General features: G+C 33.3%; 1 protein-coding gene across 1 annotated transcript in view; it reads left to right on the forward strand.

Moving 5' to 3' along the window:
* The first annotated feature begins 18,814 nt into the window (after window positions 1–18,814).
* Window positions 18,815–27,473, forward strand: part of LOC124369615 — a 32,816-nt gene continuing 24,157 nt past the window's right edge. Inside the window, exons 1-2 of the mRNA XM_046827665.1 lie at window positions 18,815–18,968; window positions 19,241–21,265. Of these exons, the coding sequence (XP_046683621.1) occupies window positions 18,815–18,968; window positions 19,241–21,265 (2,179 nt within the window). The remainder of the gene's footprint in view (window positions 18,969–19,240; window positions 21,266–27,473) is intronic.

The raw sequence follows: 27,473 nt of genomic DNA on the forward strand, positions 1-27,473 counted from the left end.
GGTATCTAGTAAAAATGTGAAAATTTGGACATTGACGCGCTTGCTAAAAAACGCTATTTTTTCATACTTAGGGTTAAAATATAGGTCTTAGGATACTATTTTTTTGTTCAGTAGGTTTCCAAAATGACAAAATATGACAAACAAACTTTTTTTAAAAATTTCATATTTTTTCATTATTTTCAGTGGTGAATCCCCTTAAATAAAATCACAGTATAAACTGAATTTTATTTCTTATTTAAGTATAACAAATGTACTAAATATCAGCGCATAATGAGTGGAAGTGCATAATTATATCGATAATATTAGTAATTGCTACAAAGTCAAGCAGTGACCAGTCGCTTGAAGCCTCTGACAGGCTCGTCCTTCAGGTCCATTAACGGATTCAGAGGGTGTCTGACACAATAAGCCTTATTTCGGGTAACAGCCTGTTTCTTGACACGGACCTGCAAGCTCACACTCAGAGCGTGTCATGTTGTGTAACTGTGGCGATGAGGATAAGAATATAAGAGATGATGTACCAGTACAGTCGTAATAAATAAGTAATAAGAAACTAGTAGCTATAACTCCCGCAGTTACAAACTTGTAGTCAGAGTGTGTTATAAAACTTTGGTCAATGTGCTCCCCAACAGTTTCTATAGTAGCTCCTTGTCCAGATAAGTGCCAAAGTCACTAATAAGACGGGTGCGAGGGACTCAACTCTACACACCGGCCAGCACCGCGTAGTGGTCAGTCCAGTCATTAGCTGTAACTCCTGCCGTTACACCCTTGTAGTCAGAGTGTGATATAAAAACTTTGGTCAATGTGCTCCCCATGAGTTTCTATAGTAGCTCCTTGTCCAGATAAGTGCCAAAGTCACTGATAAGACGGGTGCGGGGGACTCAACTCTACACACCGGCCAGCACCGCGTAGTGGTCAGTCCCAGTCATTAGCTGTAACTCCTGCCGTTACACCCTTGTAGTCAGAGTGTGATATAAAACTTTGGTCAATGTGCTCCCCATGAGTTTCTATAGTAGCTCCTTGTCCAGATAAGTGCCAAAGTCACTGATAAGACGGGTGTGAGTCTCATTCCGAATTAAATTACAATATTTAGTTTAAGTTGGTCATGTATACAAAAAATCCTAAGCTCAGAATCAGTAAAAAATATTTTTTTACTACTCTATATACAATAATAATTTTTGCAATTTAAGTGGTTATAACTGAATTATAGCAATTAGTACTAGTTACGAAAATGTTTCGTAAAAGATTTAAAATACATTTTCGAGTTAGAAATGTACTTAATATTTTGTGTTTTAGGTTCCGAGTGCCAATTTGGATAAAAAGGCTTCATTAAGTGTTTCGGTAGAAGATGATTCTAATCAGTTTTGGGCGGATTTCATACCTACAATTTAAACTCTGGAATGTCAGAGCTAGTCCCTGCATATGATACACTGGATGAATTACAAGCACAGCCATTGCGTGCTCCAGAAGTTGAACTACAGGACAAAGAAGATGATGATATAATCGACGACTCAAGATATGTACTTCCATATTCCCACGGTCCTGCACGCCGCCGTCACAACCGTGTTAACGTGATTAGAGCAAGTGAAGAACCAGAATCTCACTTTACAGATCTGATAATGATTTTCTTTTTCGTCATACTTCAAGTAGGCTTATTCATTTGGATCATGAGAAAAGTTTTCACCGAAACGTTATATCAAGAGTACAAAAGTAAATACGCATAAGCTTTTACTTAACCTTCATATGTTATTTAAATTAATAGCATATATGATTGTACATTAAAAACGTTATGTTCTTTATATTCATTTAAATTTTTGAGAGTATCTTACTATCAAAGTCTAAAATATCATAAACAGCTCTTAAAAAAGCGGTGTGACATGCCGTTACTTAAACATTTCCTTAAAACATATTCTTAACTGTATTAAACTGCTTTGGTGTTTTTTATATATCGTGGTCACATGCTGTAATAAGAGCAAAAACTTTTCTCTCCACCATAAAAGGTATGAGCCAAAGCTATGAGGTCAAAACCGGCATGAATTATGTTTAGTAAAACTTACAATAAAATTGTACATACTTTACAACTGAAAAATTTTATTTATTATTTATCAAAAGTTTAATATACCAACCTTCAACGTTTGCAAAAGTTTTCTTTAAATTTTATTATATGTCAAAAAATTAGTTGAATTAGGTTTTAAGCATTTAAATAACAGGAAAACATTGTCAAAAATGAAAAAGGCGTTGAAATGTGAAACATTCAATTCAGTTATATAGTTGCTCATAACTCAGAAGTATAGCACTCAGTTTTTGTCATTAACTCTTCATTTCTTCAAAAAGTATGGGCCTGTCGGGATTTTTGCCTGTGAGAAGGTAAATAGTTTGAAAGACTAAGAATTCGTATTGTGAGTTCAAATGTCAAGTTAACAATAAAAGTTAGTAAATCATTTTTGGACATTAATACAACTTGTTTAGTGAATTTTGAGTTGAGTTACATTTAAAGTAGTACATTATTTAAAATTAATTAGCCATTATGTATTTTGTTATATAAAATTAATTTTTAAAATATTTAGCATGTATTAAATCTTAATAGATTGTTAAAATACAAATACTACTCCATAGAATACATTTCTAAATAATAGATGTTTTTTAATAACAGAAATTATTATTTTTTATTGCAATGTCATATTATGTTTAGTGAAAGGTCCTTATACAATTCTGTATCAAAATGTTACCCTGTTTGTCACCGAACCCGGAAACCATCCGTCACCAGTTACTTGGTTGTCTCAATATAGACATTTCTGCTACTAAGCTACATTCATAACAATGCCCCAGAACATTGCTGAGCAACAAAATGTTTGCCCGGTTTGTCACCAAACCCGGAAACCCTCCGTCCCAAGTTACTTGGTTGTGTCAATATAGATACTTCGGCTCATATGCTGCATTTACAACAATGCTCCAGAACATTCCTGAGCAACAAAATTTTGCCCGGTTTGTCAATAAACCCGGAAACCGTCTGTCACCAGTTGTTTGGTTGTCTCAATATAGATACTTCGGCTCATAGGCTACATTTACAACAATGCCCCAGAACATTGCTGAGCAACAAAATGTTGCCCGGTTTGTCAACAAACCCGGAAACCGTCTGTAATCAGTTGCTTGGTTGTCTCAATATAGATATTTCGATACATAGGCTACATTTACAACAATGCTCCAGAACTATTGATGTAACAGCTGGGTCTTTGAATGTTGTAGTTGCGGTTTATTTTCTTTTATTTTATTAATACTAATTATAAATGAACATTCTTCTAATTGTGTTAACAATATCGCTGGTATTGAGCTTTGATCACACAAATTGTTGTAAGAAAGTATAATATAAATTACAAATCTTTTTCAGATTTTTTTATTCTGTTTTAATTTTAGACTCGTGTATGGATAAAGTAATACACACTAAAATAAATATAGAAGTTTTCTAATTAACCCACAACTATAAAGTTTCAAATAGTGAATAAATATCTAGTTCTTACAAGTTCGTTGTTGCAACAAAAATGTATTTCTTTTAGCGCAGGAAAGTGGAATAGTAATATATCAAGTAAAACTAGACTTAAAATACTTCATTACATTATCTACTTTGAAGATTTTCGTAACTGTATTCATACTATACATTACTAGAAGAGTTCTCTAATTAAATTGCTATTTCTTTTCGCCTAGAGGTTTTGAATTTTCAAGTACCAAAGGATTATAAGAAGTGATGAGTTTTATTTTCTTCAATTAATAGACACTGTTTCGAAGAGAATTTCGTGTATTTCCAGATAGAGAAGAATATTACCTGGTGACTACACGCGTAAGCATTTGTAAACGTAATATCTTCCACCGTTCTTTTTACTATATACCAATTTAAAACCTCTAATTCTTATATTAAAAATTTCCCCTGCTTTTTTAAATATAGGATTTTGAACAATTATGAAACAATCTTCATTTATTTTGAATAGAGACAGATAAGATTTAAAACTTTTTCCTATCTTTATAATGTAAAATGTTATTTTTTGGCCTAAGAGGGGCTTCCCATGTTGTATTTTATTAAAAATTACTCATGTAACACTATGTTGCATGGCACAATATTTTAAAACTATTTATTTTTGAGAAAGAGCCGCAAGGCGAGAGCAAGTCGCTATTTCAAAATTTATCTTAATCTTTTATCTGTGTCCATTTAAAGAACACATGTTTAAAATGAATTATTTCCAATGTTCCCCCCAAAATATTTCTTGCTACAATTCACACAAAATATAAAACGAATATTACTCTCCATCTTCATAAAATAAATCTTGGGACAAATTTACGACCTCTTTAGGAAACTAAAATTTTAAAAACCTCTGCTCGATTGTTTTACACGGGGGATTGTGCTTCTTCATTGAAACATATAAATTTAAGTCTTGATAATGGATATAAAATACTCGTTATCCAATATTAACTTTCACCGTTCATTATAGTAGTTATTGAATTATTCTTGTTATTCAAATTATAATTGTAATTTATTTTACTTTTAGGTCTTTAAATTAGGCTTTATGAAAAATATAATTTAACATCAATCTTCCATGTTATATGCTGTGGACACATATAATATTTCCAGAATAAAACAAATTAGGTTAAATTGTTGTAGCAAGTGATTGTTTCTTACTTGACAGCTTATGACCACAATTTAATACCTCAAGACAAACGGTGAATTCAACGATATAATACCTTAAAAAATACTAACTCGTTAGAAAATAATAATACTTTATAAAACATGAATAAAACATATTTAAAAAAGTAAAACTAATCTTGGCAGGAATTGGGACAGCCTTTGCTTAAAACTTTGAACATCCACCACTATCACAGAAAACAATGTCTACATGATCCTGTTGTCCACACCCAGGTTAGAGCAATGCATGGTCGATGGGCCTGTCCTTGATCAGGTTGTCGCCTACACACCATAAATTGCTCCCCTCCCTTATTACATGAGCAAACCCTTATTACATAGCACCTAATATTATAGTACCTAAATCTCACAGCACCTAAGGAAATGGGTGCGGCTTCATAGCACCTAATCTGTTTGTTTTTGCGCCTAATCTCATACCACCGACAGCAAAAAAGTCGTCATTTACGTGCTGTGATATTAGGCGCTATAAGGTTAGGTACTGTGCAACGATCCACGGTTCGTTTAGGTGCCGTGAGACTGTTTCAAGTTTCAGTGTCACAGCAGCTCTTTCTTTGTTCCAAAGGGGCCTTGGTGGGGACAGAGCGGTTGGAGGAGAATCCAACCTTGCCCCTCACCCCGCTAACGACGATCCGCCATTACAGGACGAGCAGTCGACAGCACAAAGCGAGGAAGGCGAGGCGACACGAGATATACAATCTGTCTACTCGCACAAGGGAAGGGTCCGTGCGTATGGCGTGCGGCGGTTGTTGATTACAAACTTATGATGGCATCAAAAATTAAGTACCTTGAATTTGAATAAATGTTTAGGCCAAACCGCAAATCTTGCACATAATCCAATAATGTCAATGATTTGTTCATCTAATTTCATTGTGTTTTACATTTTTATATAAGTTTATAATAGTTTTTAATCGTCATTAGAATTAAATGTGTTCAAATCGTATATACCGTGCACTGAAAAAACGGTAATAATTTGCGTTCAAATCTCTATAAAAATAGGCAAAGCCTTCTCAAATTTCCCTACATCACACAAAGTAAATATTTTATAAAAATCATCATTGACTTGCATCATGGCTTAAATAAAAAGTAAAAGTATTTCGATTAAAATGGAACATCCATAGGGAATTGCAACCATTAGAAGAACTATAGTTTAGCTTTTTAACCTCCCGATGTTCTATAACAGTGAAATTTGACTCACGAGTTATAAACTTTCAGCCTAAAAAGCTAGCTATTTCATGTCAAATTGTTAGATAAGTGTTATAATGAATACAAGTAATATACATATATGATGTTTTTGTGAACCAAATACCAGATTACTTAAAATAACCCAAACGATGTTAGAAGCATTGAAAGACTCGACAGAGTGTAACATAAGTGGTAGCGCACAGACGATTCTTCTTTATCTTAAAATCAATAGAGTTCTTATTTATACCAATAAGAGCATATGTACCAAGTTTGAAGTCACTAGGACCTTTATAATAAGAGTTATCGCACAGACGGACGCACAACAAACCATTTCAATAAAAACCTTTCGATTCTTCATAAAGCGTTAATAAATAAACGGTTCATTACATTGCATTAAAAAATGTATTTATTTTATAATTACTATATAAAATCAAACTGCAATTTCTATAATTCATTCCATAAAATAACGAAACTAACCTAAGCTTTTTATAGTAAAAAAAATCAAACTGGACCAAAATAGATTATATTAGTTTTTAATATTTAACACATTGCTGTTCTCCGTGTTATCAAGATGAGTGATTGTGCCGTTTGCGACGATCTTCTGCCTGATGTAAGTGCCTGTTTGTTCCCAATGTAAAACAAATCTACACTTCGTTTGTGCTGATATTTTAGAAAGCACATGGAATCGCATGGGACAAGCACGTCGTGAATCATGGAAGTGTAAGAACTGCTGCTCAGGTAAGAGTAAACAGCAAAAAAGAAACAATTACTAAGGACATTTTGGCCAGATTGCACGAAGAATTATTTTGAAAATCGAGGATACCGTTAAGGCTCAATTTGAAAAATATGATATTATTTTTTAAGAAACAAATGGGTGAATTTAAGGAGTCCATACAATTTTTTTCTAACAAGATTGATGAGTACGAGGAGAAAGTTTAAAACGTACTTGACTGAAGTTAAACACCTTCAGTCCGCACAATCTGCCCTTGAACAACAAAATAGTGATTTAAGAAAATGTGTAGCGAGTATAAGACCAAACTTGAAAATATGGAGCAATTTAATATGAATAAAAATATTCAGATTGATGGAGTTCCGGAGTTAGCTAATGAAAGGATGTTGTCCAGTATACCATTGAATTTTGCCACTGATGTGCAAGCAAAGCACAGGATTCCAACAAAGCGGGAAAAGGGACCAAAGCCCATTGTTGTTCAGTTTTCGAGCAGACAGACTAGAGATGCCATGCTAGATAAGTGTAAAAAGTTTTAAAATAAAATCCACGGACTTTGTTCAAGGTGTTCCAGAAACAAATGTTTATGTTAACTCATACTTAACACTCCATAACAAAGAGTTGTTATTTCGTGCAAAGAAACTCAAGGAACATAATTGGCGTTTTGTCTGGACTGTGGAAGGTAAAGTTTTTGTGAAAAAGTCGGAGAATTGATATAAATTTACTTATACAAAAATTTCAGATGTATGGTATAGGCTACCTAGCTTTGTTATAGTTGGAGTCTTTCCGCAAAGGAAGAAAGCAAGCTGTAAAAATTAACAACCAGTATATTGAAACATTATATTTTAATTACGGAGCAGCACAAGGCGGGGTGTTAGGGCCAGTTGTATTCCTTATTTTTATAAATGATATGTTTAACATGGATCTTAATTCTTCTGTTTTTGCATACGCAGAAGACACTGCTCTTGTATGTGGGGCCTACAATAGACGTTCATTATTTCAAAGAGTCAATGATGACTTGCAGAAGATTTCTAATTGGTTAATTAGTAATAGATTGCTTGTAAATGTAAAATAAGTCTAAGTGTATTAAATTTTTTTAAATAAAAATACAAAAGAATATTTGGACGCCATGTTGGATTGCGTTGTCACTCCCATCAATGTATATATATAGCTGTGAATTTTCTAGTATAGAAATGGTTGAAAGTGTTAAATATATAGGCTTAAATATTGATGAGTATTTTAAGTGGGATCATGTAAACTATGTAACAAAAAGGTTAAGGAAAATAAACTATGCACTTTACTATTTGAAAAATTTCCTTAGGAGTGACCAGTTGAAGCAGGTGTATGTGTCTTGGTTTGAGAGTACTATGAGGTATGGGATATTGCATTTTGGAGGTGCATATGTCACTGTTCTAAAACCTATTGTAATGAGCCAAAGATATGCATTACGAAATAGTATATACAATGTAAAATATAATGAAAGCATAAGCTACCTTTTTACAGAACACAATATATTAACTTGCAAAAAGATTTATAAGTACGCCTTCAATTGTGTATACCCCCAAGAGTTTATTTATGTTCAATCTAAAAACCATCAAATAGAACTACCAAATCAGGTAATTATTTTTTTACTCGAGGTACCATTTTTTACCAAAGAATCGAGTAGACAACAGTTTTGTTATCTTTGCCCAAAATTGTTTAATGACTTTGTGAGATTCTTTGGAAATGAGGTTATATTTGATATAAAACAGAATGTCAAAATCAAAGCTGTAAATTTTCAAAAGAATTAGTTTAAATATGTGTTGAAAATTTAATATATAACAGCCATATATATATATATATATATATATATATATATATAAATTGCTTGTTACAACTTAAACTAATTATTTATTTATTTGGTTTGTAAATGTTAAACTGTTTTGTTTACCAATCCAATATTTATTACCTAATATTGTTATTACTGAATAATTTATTAAATACTTATTTATTGTTTGTAGTCACTTGGAATGTTTATTTATTTGTTATTAGATTTCATATATTATAGTTTATTAAATTATTTGTTATTGTAGTTTATAATTAGAGTTTATTGAACACTATTAAATTTCAAACTACCTACAATATATATTTATTTGTTATTTCTCGTCAATTTGTATTGCTTGTTATTTCATTATTTTGTGCATTGCAAGCAAATAACTTTGCAAAGGAATTTGCTTGAAAATGTATTAAATAGTACTGTTACAAAGTTACATATATTATTTATACTACTTGTTGCACACTTGGATTATTTATCCATAGACTATTTATTTATTTGGTTTGGGAATTGCAGATTCTATTGATTACCACTGCAATATTTATTACTTATTATCGTTATCACTGCATTAGTTATTTTTTATCTATTTATTATTGCTTGTAAATTTGTAATGCTTATAATTACATTGTTTTTGTACATATTGTTAATGCTGCTTTATTCTAAGTAATATTATAATAATCTCGTGGTATACCATTTATTAGATTTATACTGCTTTTGGCTAGTTTTTTAATTTAGTTTAAGTAAAGACAATGTTATGGAAATATGAATTGGACAACGAACACTAAGATAATTGTAATTATGATTCAACTGAACTCCCGCCTTGAGGTGCACTGGGAGGTAAATTGTATTTGTATTATGCATTTTGAGATAATAATGAAGATTGAACTTCAACTTGAACTTGAAAAAATTGATTAAGGAATATTATTTTAATATTCTATTAAAAAGTTCAGATTGTTGTCTATCAATGGCATGAGTATACATTTTAAAAAGGTGAAGATGTATAAATTATTTCAATCTGGCTTATGGGCTTATATGAAATAATATCCATATTACAATTACAAATAAGGCCTACATATTCTTATTTCGTCAAATTTTTAGTAATCCGTTGAAATGTTAAGAAATTTTATAAGAAGAGGTGGATCAAAATAGTTGCATGGAATATTTTACAATTTGAAAACTATTCTAATACTATTGTTTCATAATCGAATTTTAACTGAGTATTTAACAGTTAGTTGTTGACACTTTCAGTTCATGTTCGTAAAACAGGCAGAAACATTTTAATACAAATTAAATTTCAGAACAGTGCTTGATCAGTAGATACGTAGACAGCAAAAAATTAATATATATATATATATATATATATATATATATATATATATATATATATATATATACTAGCAGTTACCCGCCGCTTCGCATGCAATTTTCTGTTGAAAAACTGGAAAATATATCTATGTATTCTTTTTCTATGACATAATAAACAGTCTAGAGATAATCGATAGTCACTCAAAGCTATTCCAATCTCCTGATTCAATTTAGATTAAATTTATGTTTGAAGAACAGAGGTTTGGGATCCTGAAGTCGTAAAGTGAAACAGTTTTTATAAGTTTAGTATTTCCCTCCCACATTCCATGATAATTTATTGAAGTTCTTCGATGGCTTCAGTAACAATAAGAGTTAGCCTTTTTATCCCAATGACGAAAGTGTATCGTACAACTAAAAAGTTGCTGCGGTCAATATGGGTCTGTTCTGGTCGTTTAAATTCACCCCCGGTCTAATTTATTTACAGTTCCACAATTGATTTATGCTGTTGCACTAACGAAAACAATGGTCTCATATGTTGGTTTCGGAATCTAACTTAGGTTAAATTTTGATGATTAAGTGACTTTGATATTTTTACCGATCACTAAATATGTATTAGGGGTATATGCTTCAAGTATTAGGGCAATATTATCTCCATTTGCTTTTCAATAACTACAGTAAAAAGACCATACACAATGTTAACGGAACTAACCATATTAGATTACGTTATGTGCAAACACTCACAGCTTTATACAATAAGGTAGTTGTTATAACAGCGTATAAATGTCTATTGTATTCGATAGATTTTATTAGATCATTGGCGCAATCTAAATTTAAAATTAAATAGCTTCGTATTTGCAATCTGCATTACACTACTGATTAAGCACTTTACAATAATTCAATATTTACTAAAATTAAAATGTAAACACAAGTTTCTGCCTCTTTGATGAACTTCAGCTGAATGTGTTAACAGCTACTCTAAGTGTTAATTCAGACCAAAAGCTATACCGGTTCTAAATTTCAGCACACTCCGTATAGCAGTTTCAGCGTGATTCAAGGACAAAACTCCAAACATTTAAACAACTAAACATACAAACATCCAAACATCCAAATATCCAAACATCCAAACATCCAAATATCCAAACATTCAAACTTTCGCATTTATAATATTAGTGGGATATATATCTTATCACAGATTGCGCCAGTATCGCACTTATAAGAGCGCGTCTTGATTTGGCTATTCAAAGAAAATAAAAACTTGTTATGAGTCTTTATAAAAATTATTAATCAGCCTGCAATCTTTGAATTTTGGTGTATTGGCGCGAATTTCTCTCTTAGTAATAATTGCATAACAAATTTAAATTAATGTTTAAATTACATTGTCAAAGCTGAACATTCATAGATTAAAAAAGAATGTATGAGACCATGTTAAACAAGTCGTCAATCTTTAAAAGAGGATTAGGGCTATTAGAACATTACTTGAAAAAACTGAGAACAAGTATAAGGTTTCAGAAGACCCACCTATAACATGACATACAATGCAAGACGACAACATCGAAAAGTATCTTAACACCTTTGTTGCTGGTATATACTGAGTGAGATCGACTACTCTCAGTCCTCCAACTGCGCCGTGAGAGGTTTGCCGCAGTCTACTTGCAGACTGATTGTTGTTAAAATTAATCTTCCTGATTTTTGAGGATCAAAGTTATTAATTGTTTAGGACGCAATCTCAATACCTCTCAAAATTTTCCATATGATACTATTAATAACATATCCATTTCATTGTAATCTATTTATACAGGATGTATTACATAGGAAAGAAATAAAATTGTATAATATAGAACGAAAATAGGATTTCAATCTCGGTTTTTTTATTGTATTTAAAAAAATTATAATTATCAGAAATAAACTTTGATTATTGCCTGGCTCACTTGCCTACATAACGGGCATTGGAGATTAACCTGATAACCAGGCAGTGTGTCTCAGCACTCAGTGCACATACACAAGTGGCCACAACGAAAGACCACATGTGTAGACCTTTGAGTCAGGCACACTGCACATTTACGAGGCACTCCTGCCGCGTGCCTCGTGCAATACAACAAATATTGCAACTTTTAGTTTTATATTAAGTGCATGGTTATAGAGTTAGTGAAGTTGACAAACAACTTGGTGGTTGTGATTCCTGACCTAGGCGTGACACAACGCATTGGTAAGATTTGTTTATTTTAACCTAGTTTAGAATTATGTATTAGGTTAGTTCTTTACCTGAAGAAGAGATCACATTGCAGATCTCGAAACGTAGTGTTACTGATTTCTTGATTCACTGATAGGTTTGTTTTACAGGATAATGATTTCATTAATTTTAGCGCTATTGCCCCATATTATTAGGCCATACCTTGTTATTGATTGAAAAAAGGCATAGTATGCAGATTAAAGTATTTTTCAGTAACACAATTTATAATACGTCTAAGTAAAAAAATTACTCTATCAAAATATTCCTTGAAATTTAGCACAAGAAAAGAAATAATTTGGTGTGTCAATTGTAGGGGTTTGTCGTAAAGTAATAAAATGTTTTGAGTTTTGACATCATTTAGTAAAGATCCATTTGATCTAAACCACACTGAGGCTTTCTCAACTGATTCAATGACAAGAACTTGTAGTTTGTCAAAGTCTGTATGAATATTCTAAAGAGTTGTGTCGTTAGCTTATAAAAGAGATTTTAACTTAACAACGGTAGGAAATTAATTTATAAATATAATATAAACATAATAGGGCCCAGGACTGACCCTTAGGTACAACAATCCTGATCACCAAATTGTTGGACCGATTTCCATGAATACAAACAAACTTTTCGCCTGCGGTTAGATAAATAGTCTTTAAAAAACTCTTTAAAGCCGGACTCCTATTAATACCGTAATAGTTAAGTTTTAAGCCCCTTCTCAAGTCAAAATATGTTGCCTGAGCAAAGGCTTTAATCTCAAAAGTGTTTAGGACCTCCTTAATTAGTGAATAAACTGCATCAATAGTGTATTTACCTCTTCTATTGTAATAAATTTAGATTGATGTTATTTTCCAGATACGCAAAAGGTTCATCATGTAAAACAGTTTCTATTATTACAGGACAGATATATTTTTTCTGGGCAATAGCTCTCAGGGAGACTCCTAGAATCCTTTCTTAAGAATCGGGCAGATATACATATAGTTAATGGGTTCAAAAACTTATGGTAAATTCGTTAAAATATATTGTTAGATGAGTTATAAGTGTCTTTGCTTTCTGAGTTTTTAACTCTTTTGACAGTTTTAATGACCTCATCAATTGAGACTTCTACAAAGATAAATGTGTTTCTTTCGAAATATGGTAATTTCTTATTAAGCTCATTCTATTAACATGAGGCTTTTTGATACTACCCTTTATTTGGTGTTAACCGAATTGATAAAACAAATGGTTTAAGTTACTTGGAGTGATATTTATTGATAATGCTGATTGAGATGCTTAATTTTTGTATTTTCGTTTATCTGCACTGAAAACGCCTTATATTGGCGTTATAAACCTCTCCCCAGGCCTTATATTGATTACTGCTATTTTCAATTTTTGCGACATTGTGAGTCCGCATCTTCTACGGACTTTTTATAATATTTCTCGAGATTTAAATATTTAACACGAAGCCTATCACTAGTAGAAAGTTTTGTCGATTTCTCTAAAAACAAAAATTTCTTTCATTTGGTCCAGTTCTCCACTATACCAATCATTTTGATTTCGACCTTTAATAACATTGCAATTAAGTCCAGTCCTTATCTCAATGTAGGGTGACTTCCTATTCCATTGTAGATATTAACTACGGAACTAAAATATATCCAAGAAGATTATATCTCAGACCTGATTTTCTATTTTGAATCTGTAAATACATGTATAATGGAATTCACATCCGTAACTATTTTTATTTAGTTTCGTGTATCTCCAAGAATCATAATTTCCCAATGATTAATTTATGATTTCCCAGGACACATTTTATATTGATATTGTTCCCTGAAAGAATTTGTTTTATCTGAAATTTAAAACGCAAATATTTTTTTTTTAGAAAAGGGTGTAATTTTGAAGATAAATAATTGTAGATATCAATTAGTAAACAGCTTATGACAGCTTAACCATTACTAAATGAGAGTGGTTATGTCCAACAAAATGCTGTTTTTGTAATGGAGGGTTTGAGGATGTATACGCAAAGTTAGAGCAAAATCATACCTGTTTATTTTGTATCTAAAACTAGCAGGAATTATCTAGTATAAATGTACTACTACTACTATTAAGTTTGAGACATATTGTGATTTGTAAAAATCTTTGTTTACTTGAGCCTGAAATTTTATCAATCCTTGGCCATCCGCAAAGTGTCACAATAAGTAATGCGGCTCTGTTATTTTAATGTATGTTTAGTATTCCAACAAAGAAACTCCAATTTCAAAACACTTGCAGCATTATCTATTTTGTTTGTATCCAAACAATGTTCCAACGAAATATCTATAAGACTCAAAATCATAATCAGCATCGTAAATGTAAATAAGTGGTATTACACATAGTGTTAACGTTTCCAGTCATATTCATTGGTAAAAATGGAAAATATAAAAAATTACAATAGACAGCTTAAGGGTACCTTGTAGTCCCCGTACTGCGCATGTTAAAAATGTAATGTTTAGGTACTCTTAGAACAAGAACTACTTGGTGTACACATGTAAAACTTTGTACATTGCTTGTTTGTATCTTTCTGAATAATGTTTACTTATCCATAGGTAAATATAACGTTTAAAAAATTACATAAAAATAAAAAAAACACTAAAATTTACAAACTTTTGTTTACAAATATTTATTTTTAATTTTTCTTCTGACAGTTTTAACAGTTTAATTCTAGTTAACATTGTAGGGCACACAGATATACATACCAACAAAAACATTCAGACTGATAACCAAAGAGGTTAATGAAAAAAGTGTGCATGAGTGTCAAGTAAAGTGATTTTCCGGTAGGTGCCAAAAACTGCAAACTTGTCCTTTTGTCACACTAAAAGAGTCCAGCACCATACACAACAGTTTTTTCTTCTTCCATATCTTCCCTATTTCTTTTGGCATTCCGTTTTAGTTTTCCTTTATTTTTAAAGCATTCTAAGGCTGCTTTGTTGGCATTTAAAACCATATTTTCATAAATTTGTTTTAGTCCGACTACACAATTTCCTCCAGCATTACCACATAGTTTCTGAATAACTTGCACCTTACCCAGAGCACCACAGTTAAATGCAATTATGGCATCTAACACTCCAAATTTTTATGTTTTTATTCCACCAAAGTTGTTTTTGGGAATTCTCGTCCAGATGACGTTATTAAATTACTCGTTTAGATTTTGTGTGCGGCCATCAAGGCATTTTTGAAGTAAATTTGTATTTGAAAGGTCCTTAAAAATATGTTTTATTTCTAGCATAATAAGGCTCAGGCACTGCATTTTTGTGGGTATATTTCTCACCTGAAAACAGGCACTTTTGGTATTTGCACCATGACGATTCGCACTTTGGGCAAAGTTCGTGCTGGGGAGAGTTGTCAGTCGAAAGCAGATAAAAATATGTCGCCCTTCTCATTTTATAAACATTTTCAAGGTTGTCTTGGATTGCTTTACCATAATATGTTTGAATACTGTCAATAATTGCATATGTAAGCCTACCACGTCCTGAAATAGGTTTCCCATCATTTAACTTTTGGCCTCGTAGTTTGGTTTTCAATCTACGTAAACGACTACCCATCCTTTTTTAGACGTGTCCAATACACTCCAACTTACTGATTTAGATACCATCACCATATGAATTGGCCTGCTTAACAGATGAAAAACTAGAGCTTTCACCGTCACCTAGATATTTTATATACCTAACACCCCGTTTTTTCTTCTGATCGCTTGAAAACCTCAATTGCTGCTGCTACCTCCATGCCTCCGCTCGATCTGTCATAGTTTTTGCTACATTTTTTCAGTGGGATTCACTAGGTTTAGTTTTCTTATTACAAGAGCAGTATTTAGATAGAACAACTGTATGGACTTTCCCAGTGTCCATACTTGTTACGGAAAATACTACATTCAGGGATGTGTGGCCGCGCTTCTGCCACGTACCGTAAAATATACCTACGATATCTTTCTCCCCTTCATTTTCTATAACAGCCTCTTGGGCAGCTTGGGTCATTGTAGCCTCAGCTATTTCTTCAGTAGCTTCATGAATAATTTCGTTATAAAGCTGAAACCTACTGGGTGGCTTTGGAAGATCCATGACTGCGCACATCATATCCGCTGCAGCCTTCCCTTTACTTATGTATCGGAACCCATAAACAGAGCGTAATTTAATATCAGAGAAGCCCTTTTCAGTTTTACTGCTTCTGTAAAAGTAGTTTTCATAGACACAAACCAAGCCTAGTTGTACAGCAAGCCCTATACGGCTTTCTGGGATTTCAACGATTTGTAACCCGAGATTGTTGCAGTCAACACACTTTGTTGAGGAAAGAAATAAGTTGTTTAAAATTTCTAGATTTAAAATATAATTTCCTTTTGTATTTTTACTGGGTAAGTACTCACTGACATCTCCACACATAGGTAAATATATACCAATTTACTTTTAGAGGCAGAATTGTTCAGATTAGAAGTTAAGGTTTCCACAGTTGTACCTAGGCTAGGCTCCGACTCACAAGGTAAAATGTCGTTTGAACTGGTACTATTATTAGTAGCGACTTTACCAAGAGTAAATTGGTTCCCTTTAAACTTTTTATTTCTAGGCATTGTAACACAACTTTAAATGTCAAATTAACAAAACACTACGTATAAGATTGATGTCAACAACAAACATAACGAAACTCAGTGAATCACAATACCGTATGTTTTGGAAGCAGATAGTTGAAGCATAAAGTTTGAATAGACCAAGGTAAAATTACATAGAGTAAAGATGGAAGGTATAACTGACAATATTATTACTATATATAATCATGGGATTGTTCTGACACGATGGCTAAGTGAGATTTGAGAGGTAAGGAAAATCTAGGTCGGTAGGGCATTATTAAATTTTTTTTAAAGTTTAAATACACATTAAAATCAAAGTATTAAATATCAAAATGCTCAGATATTTATGTAGAATAAAAAAAGTAATAAAACTAAAATTTCATTTTTTTAAAATTTTTTATCTACAAGGTTTCCTTAATTATTCTTCTTGTAACTCCATTGCGTTATAATTGTTATTAGCGTAATTATGTACCACTTTGTTTTCCAGTGGCAGTGAGTATTTTCATCGCTCTAGTGATACTTTCATAAATATATTAAACGAGGTGAATAATATATATAGCAAAGCTAAATGTACTGTTTCGGTTTGTATTATGACATAAAGATTTATCCTTAGAAATATAGAATAATCGTATAATCTTGTGCCAGCTGTGATTATAGTTTATTATTTTACAACAATTATTAATAGAAATATTCATGGGATTGAATCATATCATGAGATAATTTTTCATATGTATTTCTAAACCTACATGTATTTCAAATTATAGTTTAAGTACATACGTTTAAATTTAATTACATTAATTAAAATAAACAATATTATAACCGCTATAAATTATTGCTGTGTAATTTAGCAGCCCAATAATACACATACATTTTAAATTTTACCAAAATTGGGAGAGGAAGAAACGTAAGTTTACATAGTTCCATAAAAAGATATTTTTCGCGATATAATAGAGTAAATATTAAACAGCTACAGATTCATCTCGTTAAAATTTAATTAAACTGGTTAATTAGAAAGGTAGTACAGCATATAATATAACAGTAATATATCATATTTACCCTCGTATATGATAAGTTGGATAAATATCTTAATGATTAGAGTTCTGTAATCAAGAATGCCTAAATATTGCATTGTTAGTTAATGCAATGACGGCGACTTGTTAGTTACTTGCATTTTGTACTCCGAAAAGTATCGTGGATTGTGTAATATCTGTCATTAGCATGTGGACATAACCTGGGTCAACAGATTCGGCTTGTTTCTAGTGAGTGACTGTTGTTATAAACTACAATTAAATTTATTATTTTTGTTTGAATTTTTTTTTAACTGGAAGCATATCTCTCTTAGTGCATGTTTTTACAAATCATTGGCATGTTGTTACAAATTAATATTTTTCTAATTAATATTTTTCTACTTACGTAATTTTATTAATTATTGGTCTATCACAGATCTCCCCTTCAGCTGCTTCAGATCACATCGTCTGCTTCTACTTCAATGCATAGAGTAATGACTTGTCTCCGTGCTTGACTTGCATCAAAGTTTAAAAAGAAACCACAGCCTTTTAGATATTATATCACTTACTGTTTAATTTTGGTAGTCATACCATAGAAAATGGCATCGCCCATTTCAAGCAAAAACTATTGTCGTGTCTGCGTTAGAGAAGTTTTTAATAAGGGCGTGGAATGCGATGGAGCCTGCAAACGATGGTTCCATCCTGAGTGCGTCAGAATAACTCCGGCGGAATACAGGAAAATAGCTGATGGCACCCAGAAAACATGGAAATGCGAGCGCGTAGACTGCAACGTTAACACGGATGACCTATCTTTAAAAATTGATCATCTGAACGACCAATTCGCTGTAATAGTGCAAAAACTCGATAAGCTTGACAAAATTGACGGTATAATTGCAGGAATTTCGGAAATCAAGACCGATATCCAAGCTATTAAGGCTACTGTAGATTTATTGGAACCGAGAGTGACCTCAAATGAGAGGGATATTAAAGTAATCCATGACGAAATAGCCAAAATCAAACAGACACGAGAAAATTACAGTGGGGGTGAATCTGAGGAGATTGTCATCCAAGAAATCAACGAGCATCTATTTCGGAAACGGAATGTTATTATCTTTAACCTCAAGGAGAGCTTGAGCAAGGACACCAAAACTAAAAAAAGAGCATGACACTTTGCTGATTTCAAAAATAATTGATGCCTTGAATATCGGCATTCATGTCAACGGCCTAAAAATTTTCAGGTTGGGCAAGCCATTAAAAGATAAAGCTAGACCACTGAAAGTTGTTTTTTGTTCGGTAGAAGACGCGATGCAGTTCGTTAGCGGCTTCTCTAAGGAGGCAATTTCTGACGTTGATCCCGCCCTCTCTGACATTTCTATATCGAGAGATCGCACAATGAAGGAACGGCAATATCTTAAGAAGCTGAGGGATGAACTGGGGAGACGCAGGATGAATGGGGAAAGTAACATCACTATACGTTATTTGAAAGGATCACCCTGTATAACTACCTTCGAGCCAAAAAACTAGAAAATGCTGGGGTAAACCAGTCAGCTTAGGAACTCTATTTCCAAAATGTCAACGGCTTAAGGACAAAGTTTACCTCATTGAAACAATCAATATCTGTCTGCCATAATTATGATATACTAATACTGGTTGAAACTAATTTATCTGCCGACATTTGTAGTGCTGAGCTTGGTTTGCAAAATTATAATATATTTCGTTGTGATCGTTCAGAACTGACCTCATCTAAAGTTAGCGGGGGAGGTGTTTTGCTTGGAATAAAGGACAACATACTATCCCAAGAAATCATACCAAAGAATAGATCTGTAGAATGTGTTTTTGCTACTGTCAAACTATCATCTAGTCATCGGATGCTGGTCGGCGGAGTCTACCTTCCACCTAACATGCCCTCAAGCCAATACTTTGATTTTGCCTCAATTGTCGAAGAGCTGCTCCTCACCTCTGAAAATTTTGAACCTATCCTGTTGTTGGGCGATTTTAACCTTCCCAACGCGGATTGGGGTCCTCTCGGCACTCAAATTCATGATCCTGCGAGCCAGCCAATCAAAGATCTTGCCCATATCTTCAATCTTACACAGGTCAACGGTGTTAACAACGAGCGTGGAATGTTACTGGATCTAGTTTTCTCTTCCAGGATAGACATCAGTGTCCGAAAGTCTCTTGATCGCCTTGTTCAGGTGGAATCACATCATCCAGCTCTCGTTATTACCGTTCCATGTTTCAGACCAGTCACTGATAATAACATGACCCTTATCTACGACTTTAGGAGGAGTGATCTGTTTGAGATATTTAGAGTGATTCAGGGTTGGCCGTATCCGGAACTAAACAACGTGATGGGGGACAGTGTGGAGACTGCATACATTGATTTTTATGGTTCTCTCAGTGGGGTGATCAGGGACTTGACCCCTACGAAAGTACTTGGAAAACGCAACTTCCCTTGTTGGTTTTCATTAGAGCTGAAGGCACTAGTCATTTTGAAAAAGAAGCTGCACGTCAAGTTCAAAAAGTCATTAAAAGAATCTGACTACTTGGAATTTCGTAGTGTTCGTGCAAGGTGTAAGACTCTATCCGCCTCCTGTTACAGGGACTATATACTTCGTATTGAAAACTCCATACCAAGCAATGTGAAGGTCTTCTGGGGACACATCAGGTATATGAAACGCAAGTCTTCAACACTTTCCAACCTGTACCTTGACAACATGACAGCGGACACCCCTAAGGGCATATGTGACTTGTTTGCTTCATATTTCTCTTCTGTAGGCTATACAGGCTCCCACAAAACACTTCCAGTTCCTTTGGAGCTGGAAACCTCTTTCCATCTGTCAGGTTTTCACATCTCATGTGAAGAAGTGGAGGAGACACTATCTGGGCTGGATGAAAGGAAGGGTGCGGGGCCAGATGGGATTCCCCCAGTAGTATTGAAGTTTTGTAGTGGTATCTTGGCTCCACATGTCACCCAATATTTCAATGCTCTTCTAACTCTGGGCATTTTCCCTAAGAACCTGAAGTCGAGCTTTATTACACCTATCCTGAAAAGTGGTGATCCAGTAAATGCCAAGAACTACAGACTTGTTGCAATTCAGCCTGCCCTAGCCAAAGTTTTTGAGTCCTTGTTCTTACGTAGACTTTCATTTGAAGCCAAGAACATCATCTCTCCAGCTCAACACGGTTTTATGAAGGGAAGGTCGGCAACAACCAATCTCGTGACTTTGCAGAATGACATTACATCCTCCTTCAGATTGGGCCACCAGGTCTATTGCGTTTATCTTGATTTGTCAAAGGCTTTCGACAGGATAAGCCACATTCATCTCCTAGCAAAACTTAGGACTTGGGGAGTGACTGGATCTCTCTTGATGTGGTTCGAGAGTTACCTGGCGAATCGTTTCCTCGCCGTGCGTCATGCCAGTGAGACATCTTTTGCATTTGAGGTGGTGTCTGGGGTGCCTCAGGGTTCTCAGCTGGGAACTGCCCTTTTTTCTATCTTCATTAATGACCTTCAGAATGTCGTCACATCGTCTAGCCTGTTAATGTTCGCGGATGACGCCAAGGTATATAGGGAGATATCCTCACTTCAAGACTGCGCCTCTCTGCAATCCGACTTGGAAAGTGTCGTCTCCTGGTGTGTGCGGGATGGCATGGATATAAATTTCGCAAAGTGCTCTGTGGTCTCATTCCATCGCTCAGCTAGGGTCATAGTCTTCAACTACGAGATGGAAGGAACCATACTGAATCGCTCAAGTACAGTTAAGGATTTAGGAGTTATCTTGTCCTCGTCACTGAGCCCTGAACAGCATATGTCTTCAATTACGAGGAAAGCCACTATTGCCCTCGGTCTTATATTTAGGACTTCTCGAGATGGGTTTTCACCATGGACACTTCGGGCCCTGTACGTCCAGTTGGTTTGACCAATATTGGAATACTGTTCGCCGGTATGGTCTCCCTACCTTTTGGGTCAGGTGGAACTCGTTGAAAGAATTCAGATAAGATTTCTGAATTCTTATCTGAATTCAGAACCATCAGGCTGATTGGGTTGAGACTTGGATTTGCCTACGACGGGGTTCCTGTTGAAGATCTACAACGCCACTTTGGGCTCCTACCCTTGAGCACCAGACGCCAAATTGCTGATCTGATGTTCTTGAAGAAGATTTTGTCGTCGTCTTGTGATTCTCCGAGACTTTTAAAAAGGATCAATCTTCGTTGTCCTCGACCATCTTCAAGATCTGTGCAGCTTTTCGAGAGGGAATTCCTCGCTACGAACTATGCGTACAACAGTACAATACCGAGAATTCACAGGTTGGGAAATGGTTTTCCTGCGCATATTGATTTGTTCAGAATGTCCGACACATCATTCAAGAGGGAGATCACGAAATATCGTTCTGGCCACACGTGAAACTCTGACACTGAACGTTATATTTTGCTTGCTGTTTTTTGTTTAGTTTTTTTTTTGTTAACACTTTTGTTTATATTTAATGGCATCAAACCCTGCATGTATTGTCGCGTATTTTATATTTCGCTAAATAGAAATGGTTTCTTGTGAATGTTATATATTGTTTGCTATTTTCTTAACACTTTTGTTCATATATTATTATAATGGCATTAAAATTTGCATGTATTGTAGCATGTTTTATATTTTGCTAAATGGAAATGGTTTCTTGAGATTTTTTTTATATATCAATGAACATAGGCTACGCTAATCTTTATTTTTTCTTTCGTATTGTATTTGCTCATATGCATATGTATGTTTCAGTAGTATATAAGTAACTCTATAATTTATACGCTACTTTAATTAAGTCTTTTTTTACGGATCCACCTTCATGTTGCACTTGTTTATGAACTATATTGCTGTTGTAATTTTCCTTTTTATTCACGATGTTGATGTTATTTGGCACTTGTTTTGCTTATTTTTGCCTTTCCATACCTTATCCTTTTGTCTAGTCACAGCTTTAACATCTCATTGCACATGTATTATGTCCCTCTTAAAATACCGTCTGTTTTTCTATTGAAGGAACCACCGAATGATGAGAGAAAGTAAGTTGGACGACAGATTTACTACACTTGTGACTTCTTGGAAACTAGGAGCAGGACTTGGCAAAACATTCCACCCTTTAGTCACTGGGTGGAGAGAGCTTCTTTCCAGAAACAATAATTGGCTAGTGTTACCTCCCGGGATTTACAACCTTGGTCGTACTTCACTTATATTCAGTATTTCTCTATTGCAAAGCTCAGAATTTACCAACTACAAAAATTAAGGTTAATATTTGTTTCAGAATTATACAAGTCTTGAAAGTAAATTGGATTCAGTTTAATTTCTCTCTCGTGAAAACTGTAAGTAACAATCATGTAAGAGATTTATTGCTACCTCAAGGAATACATACGATTTCAGACAAGGTATGACTACTCTATTATTACGAAATAAATAATATGTGCTTGCCATCCTCTTTCAGTTCGAACAAATATATGAGTTGCACAATGGCAGTGCCAATAATGAATCAGGAAACAAATTTGGGATAAACTAGTTAACAATCTAACCCTAATAACGAGATAGTGCAAACAGTTTCCTAAAAGTAAAAGTTTTAGTTTTATATGATCTAAGCTACCATTTAACTGTTGTTCAACACAAGATTGGCCATTTTTTGCATGAATATCCGATAGTTTCATGTACTTAGGCTATAACTAATATTCTTTAAAGAATATGGCAACAGTCGCCTATCGTAAAGTCAATTTAGGTAATCGAAGATCTAATTAATATGAGTATTCTCAAATAGTATTTACAGCGTAGCCTTCATCAAAACGATAATACTTGTATGAGGCTTCAAACAAATTTTTTTTAAATTAGCATAAAATCGTTGTTAAAAAGATATATCTGAATGTCATCTAAAACTTTCATAGATATGCACATATTAAATGTTAGTAAGTTATTTAAATTTAATAAAAATCGGTTTATCAGCTTCAGTTTAAACGTTACAATTAAAACTCTTATGGTTGTTTTCGTAGAAACTCGAATTTCTATATAAATAAAACCATGTAGGCCTAATTTGTAATAATGTATTACAGTTTTCAAGACCCATACACACTTGCGAAATTGTATAAGGTCATAAATACGTCCAGGCAGACAAACACAGCTGTTTAACTATAATTTGTCGAAAACTGGTTTTCCAAAGAAAGAAAAATTAGATTTAACCATTTTAAAAAACGTAACGACAATATCATAAAGAAGTGTCGTTAGACTAAAACCCCTAGATATTAGAAGATTAGAAAACTTGCTTGAGGAACCAGATAGACAATCATATGGGCCAAAATGTATTAAATTAATATCAAATACAATTACTTACTATACATGAGCATAGTAAATCCCCCCAGACCTCCCCTTGATTAAAGGCAATGCCTGTATACTTTATGGTCTCTTGGTCTCAAGAGAGACATCGACTACAGGGATATCGATCTTGATTAAAGCCTCATCAAAACATCAAGTACATATCTTGAACTATTCCACCCAATGAAAGATTTCAATACCGTTCAGAATATCGCATGGTCGGATATATAGGATAATCAATGTCCATTTTATAAATTTAGAAAACAAGCTTGATACCCATTTCAAGAATATAAATCATGTCGCTATTCAGATATATTTTGAAGACAGAGAGAAAAACATAGGAGGAGTGGTAAGTTTAAATAGCTCCACAGTTATAACCCATTTTTTGTATTGAGATATTCTGTAGAAAGTTAATTATTTTCAACATTCAGCCATATCACATAGAAAAAACATGCACCAACAGTGAAATCTTTGTTGCCCCTTGTAAAGAATTTCAAGTTTTATTTATAGTTCAACTAAAGCAATTAGATTTAGAAATATCGCGTTTACAGACATACAAACAGAAGAGACAATTTTGCCTGTCCCCCAAATTAATGATAGCTAAGTGTTTGTATCAAGTTAGATTAGAACGTATGAAGAAAATCGTTTTTAAAGTCTCATTTTAATAACTATAGAGATGGTGTTTACTCAGTGCCTTAACCATGTTCATGAGCATAATTGGCACCCCTCTCCAAACTTGAGACTGCTAATTCAGACCAATGGCCGAGTCCAGGTAATGATTGAGCATTCTTGTATTCAGAATAATGTTAATACATATTCTATATGAAGTGTTATTTTTACATGTAAATGTTTAGCAAGCGTTTTAAATAAGTTCGGAAATATACTAATTATACCTTACCTACACAACTATACGAAAACTTGTCACAATTATTTGCATATGTGGAATAGAATGAACAAACAAATTTTGAAATATAACTAAAAAATTAAACGTAAACACAAATATAATCTTTCACCATTAAAACTAAAACAGTTACTAAAAATTAGGAATTTCCAGGGTTTATCTACGTAGTACAGACATTATAATAAATTAGTAATCCCCCAAAAGAGTTTATAAATTTATGCCAGTATAGGCAATACTTCATGCATTTCTTATTGGTTCCAATACTCGTAGTTGTCTGTCCGCAACTCGATTTCTATAAGATCACAATTGGCCAAAATTATAACATTCATTCTAATATTTTTATTTACTTACCAATATATTTAGTATAATGACAACAACAATGTTTGCAGGAGATATTTTATAGCTTATTTGAATAGTTCTTACCGTAATACTCTGAATATCCATTTAATTCTCGTTTTAAACTAATTATGGATTATAAACTTAGGGAGAGTATAAGTGTAGAACTTTTGCAATCTCCACCTGACAGAGAAGTTACCACTCATATCCGAGCTCATTTAATACGGTCAGTGATTTTCATACTTTAAATAATAAAAAATAAACCCAGTCAACACAATAACCGTTTACTGGTAGGCTGTTTCATTACACCAAGTACATCCGTGTGAATTTGTAGTTAATACAAAAAACAAAGCACCCGATAAAAATGTTTATTTACTTTAAACTTTCTGCTTATAAATTCAATTTTTGTTTAAAAACTTGAATAGCTGTTTAATAATATTATTCAGTTACTAACAACCATTTAGTAATGTTTGGAACAATTTTGTAAAGAGCTCATGAAAAGCTGCAGACTCATCAGAGGTTATGGAATTTCTCAGAAACGTTTAAGTGAGACTTGTTTAGTGCCAGCAATTTCACATTTCTAAGAATTGTAATAATTAGAAGCTGCCACCTCTACTGTAAACTGCAGGTGTATTTATTGTGTTGTCGGTAAGGGTTAGTGGTCTTTGGGTTAGGGAAACTTCCCAGGGTAAAAAGTCAGTAAAGTGTTGTAGTCGGTCGGTGCAGTCCCACTTAGAGCCACGGAGCTTAACAAAACCTTTTAAATAGCAGTTTCAGTATGATTAATTGTTTGAGAAATAATAAATTTGTTCATATTATTTTCTTGGATTAGAAAGTACTAGTGCTTGTTATGTTTATTGTTATGTTTATACTATTCACTTTGGCTCTCCAAATAACATAAAAACGTTATAGCTATGTCCACACTATGACTATATATATAAAATAGTAACATGAATTATATGGTTTAATCAATGATTTACCGTCGGATTTCAATAGAGTGTACTAGAGTTCTCTATGAGATTGTAATTTAATGAGTTATTAAACTGGAAATCTTAAAAATAGAAAATTGTTAACTCTATGCAGAAATCGGACAATTTTCTTATTTCTGTGAGATATAACAAAATCACGTTAATTCTAAACATTCTCTCAATATGCATATTTCAGATATTAAAATATAAAAAAAAACTAAATTTGAGTACATTCTACGATTTAAAATGTATCAGAGGATAACTATCTAAACAAGGCTTTTCATTCACTTCAAACAATTATTTCGACACATTAAATATATCCAAGATCACCGATAGTGTTATGCAAAATTAACTATGATTTTTATTAGGAAATATGAGTAGTTTAATACGTATAAGATACATATTGCCTATTGACAGATGGGCTATCTAAAGTAGTGTGGTGTTTCTCAGTTTAACGCAATCACACATTATAGCACAATTATTATACTTTACAAAATGCTTACACTCTATTTTACAAAACTAAAATTGTACAAATAAATCTCAGAATAAATCACCAATAAACATAAAAGTGTATTTTCGTGTATGAAATGTAAGCAATGATATAATAAATTTTAGAATATAGGCATTGAGATTTTTCTCATTACTGTGTACTCTTGATAATGTAACGATTAAAGGAACTTCCGGATAGTCGGAAATGTTTTTTTCGGGATTTCTTGAAAGAGAATAATTGCTTCATCTAAAAATATAATATAAAACACGATTTAAATGTGAAGCACTGTATCGACCCTTAACACGATAGATGATCTAGTACAAGTATAATATACACGACAAGAACATTAATAATAAGAAAGTAATGGATCTACCAACAATGAAGTCAACTTGTGATAAGAATATATAATTGAGTTAATGACAACAACTCTGTCATCACAATTCCGACTCCTTAAACAGAAGATCACGGGAGTTTGTTGTTCTAAACTGATGCCGTAGTATTTTCAATTCAGTTATGAATAAAATGTAAAATCGCTGAATATTAAGAATACTCAATGATTACCATCTAAATAAATAATTTATATCTTGTGCACAATTAAAAACATATGAGACAATGAACACCTCTTCATATATATATATATATTCATCTGAATGGCTGGTGAGTAAACCAGGCAGACCTCTTTTGTAGTATATGTGTCTCAGACTTTAGCAGAATGCAAATTGTTCTTCTTTATCGTCTTCAAGTGTTTTAGATGTTTTCAGACAGATGCATACATAAACTCCTGATTCCACAAGTCAGGTTGTACTGAATGGACAATACACTTGGGGTTGGATACCGCTGAGGTCGTAGTAATGAATACTCGAAATTTGAAGTTTACGTATATGTTTAATATTGGCAAATAAACATAAAAGCACCACTTCTAGTTGGAAAAGTAAAAT

The sequence above is a fragment of the Homalodisca vitripennis genome, chromosome X (assembly GCF_021130785.1).
Source record: "Homalodisca vitripennis isolate AUS2020 chromosome X, UT_GWSS_2.1, whole genome shotgun sequence".
NCBI classification, from domain to species: domain Eukaryota; kingdom Metazoa; phylum Arthropoda; class Insecta; order Hemiptera; family Cicadellidae; genus Homalodisca; species Homalodisca vitripennis.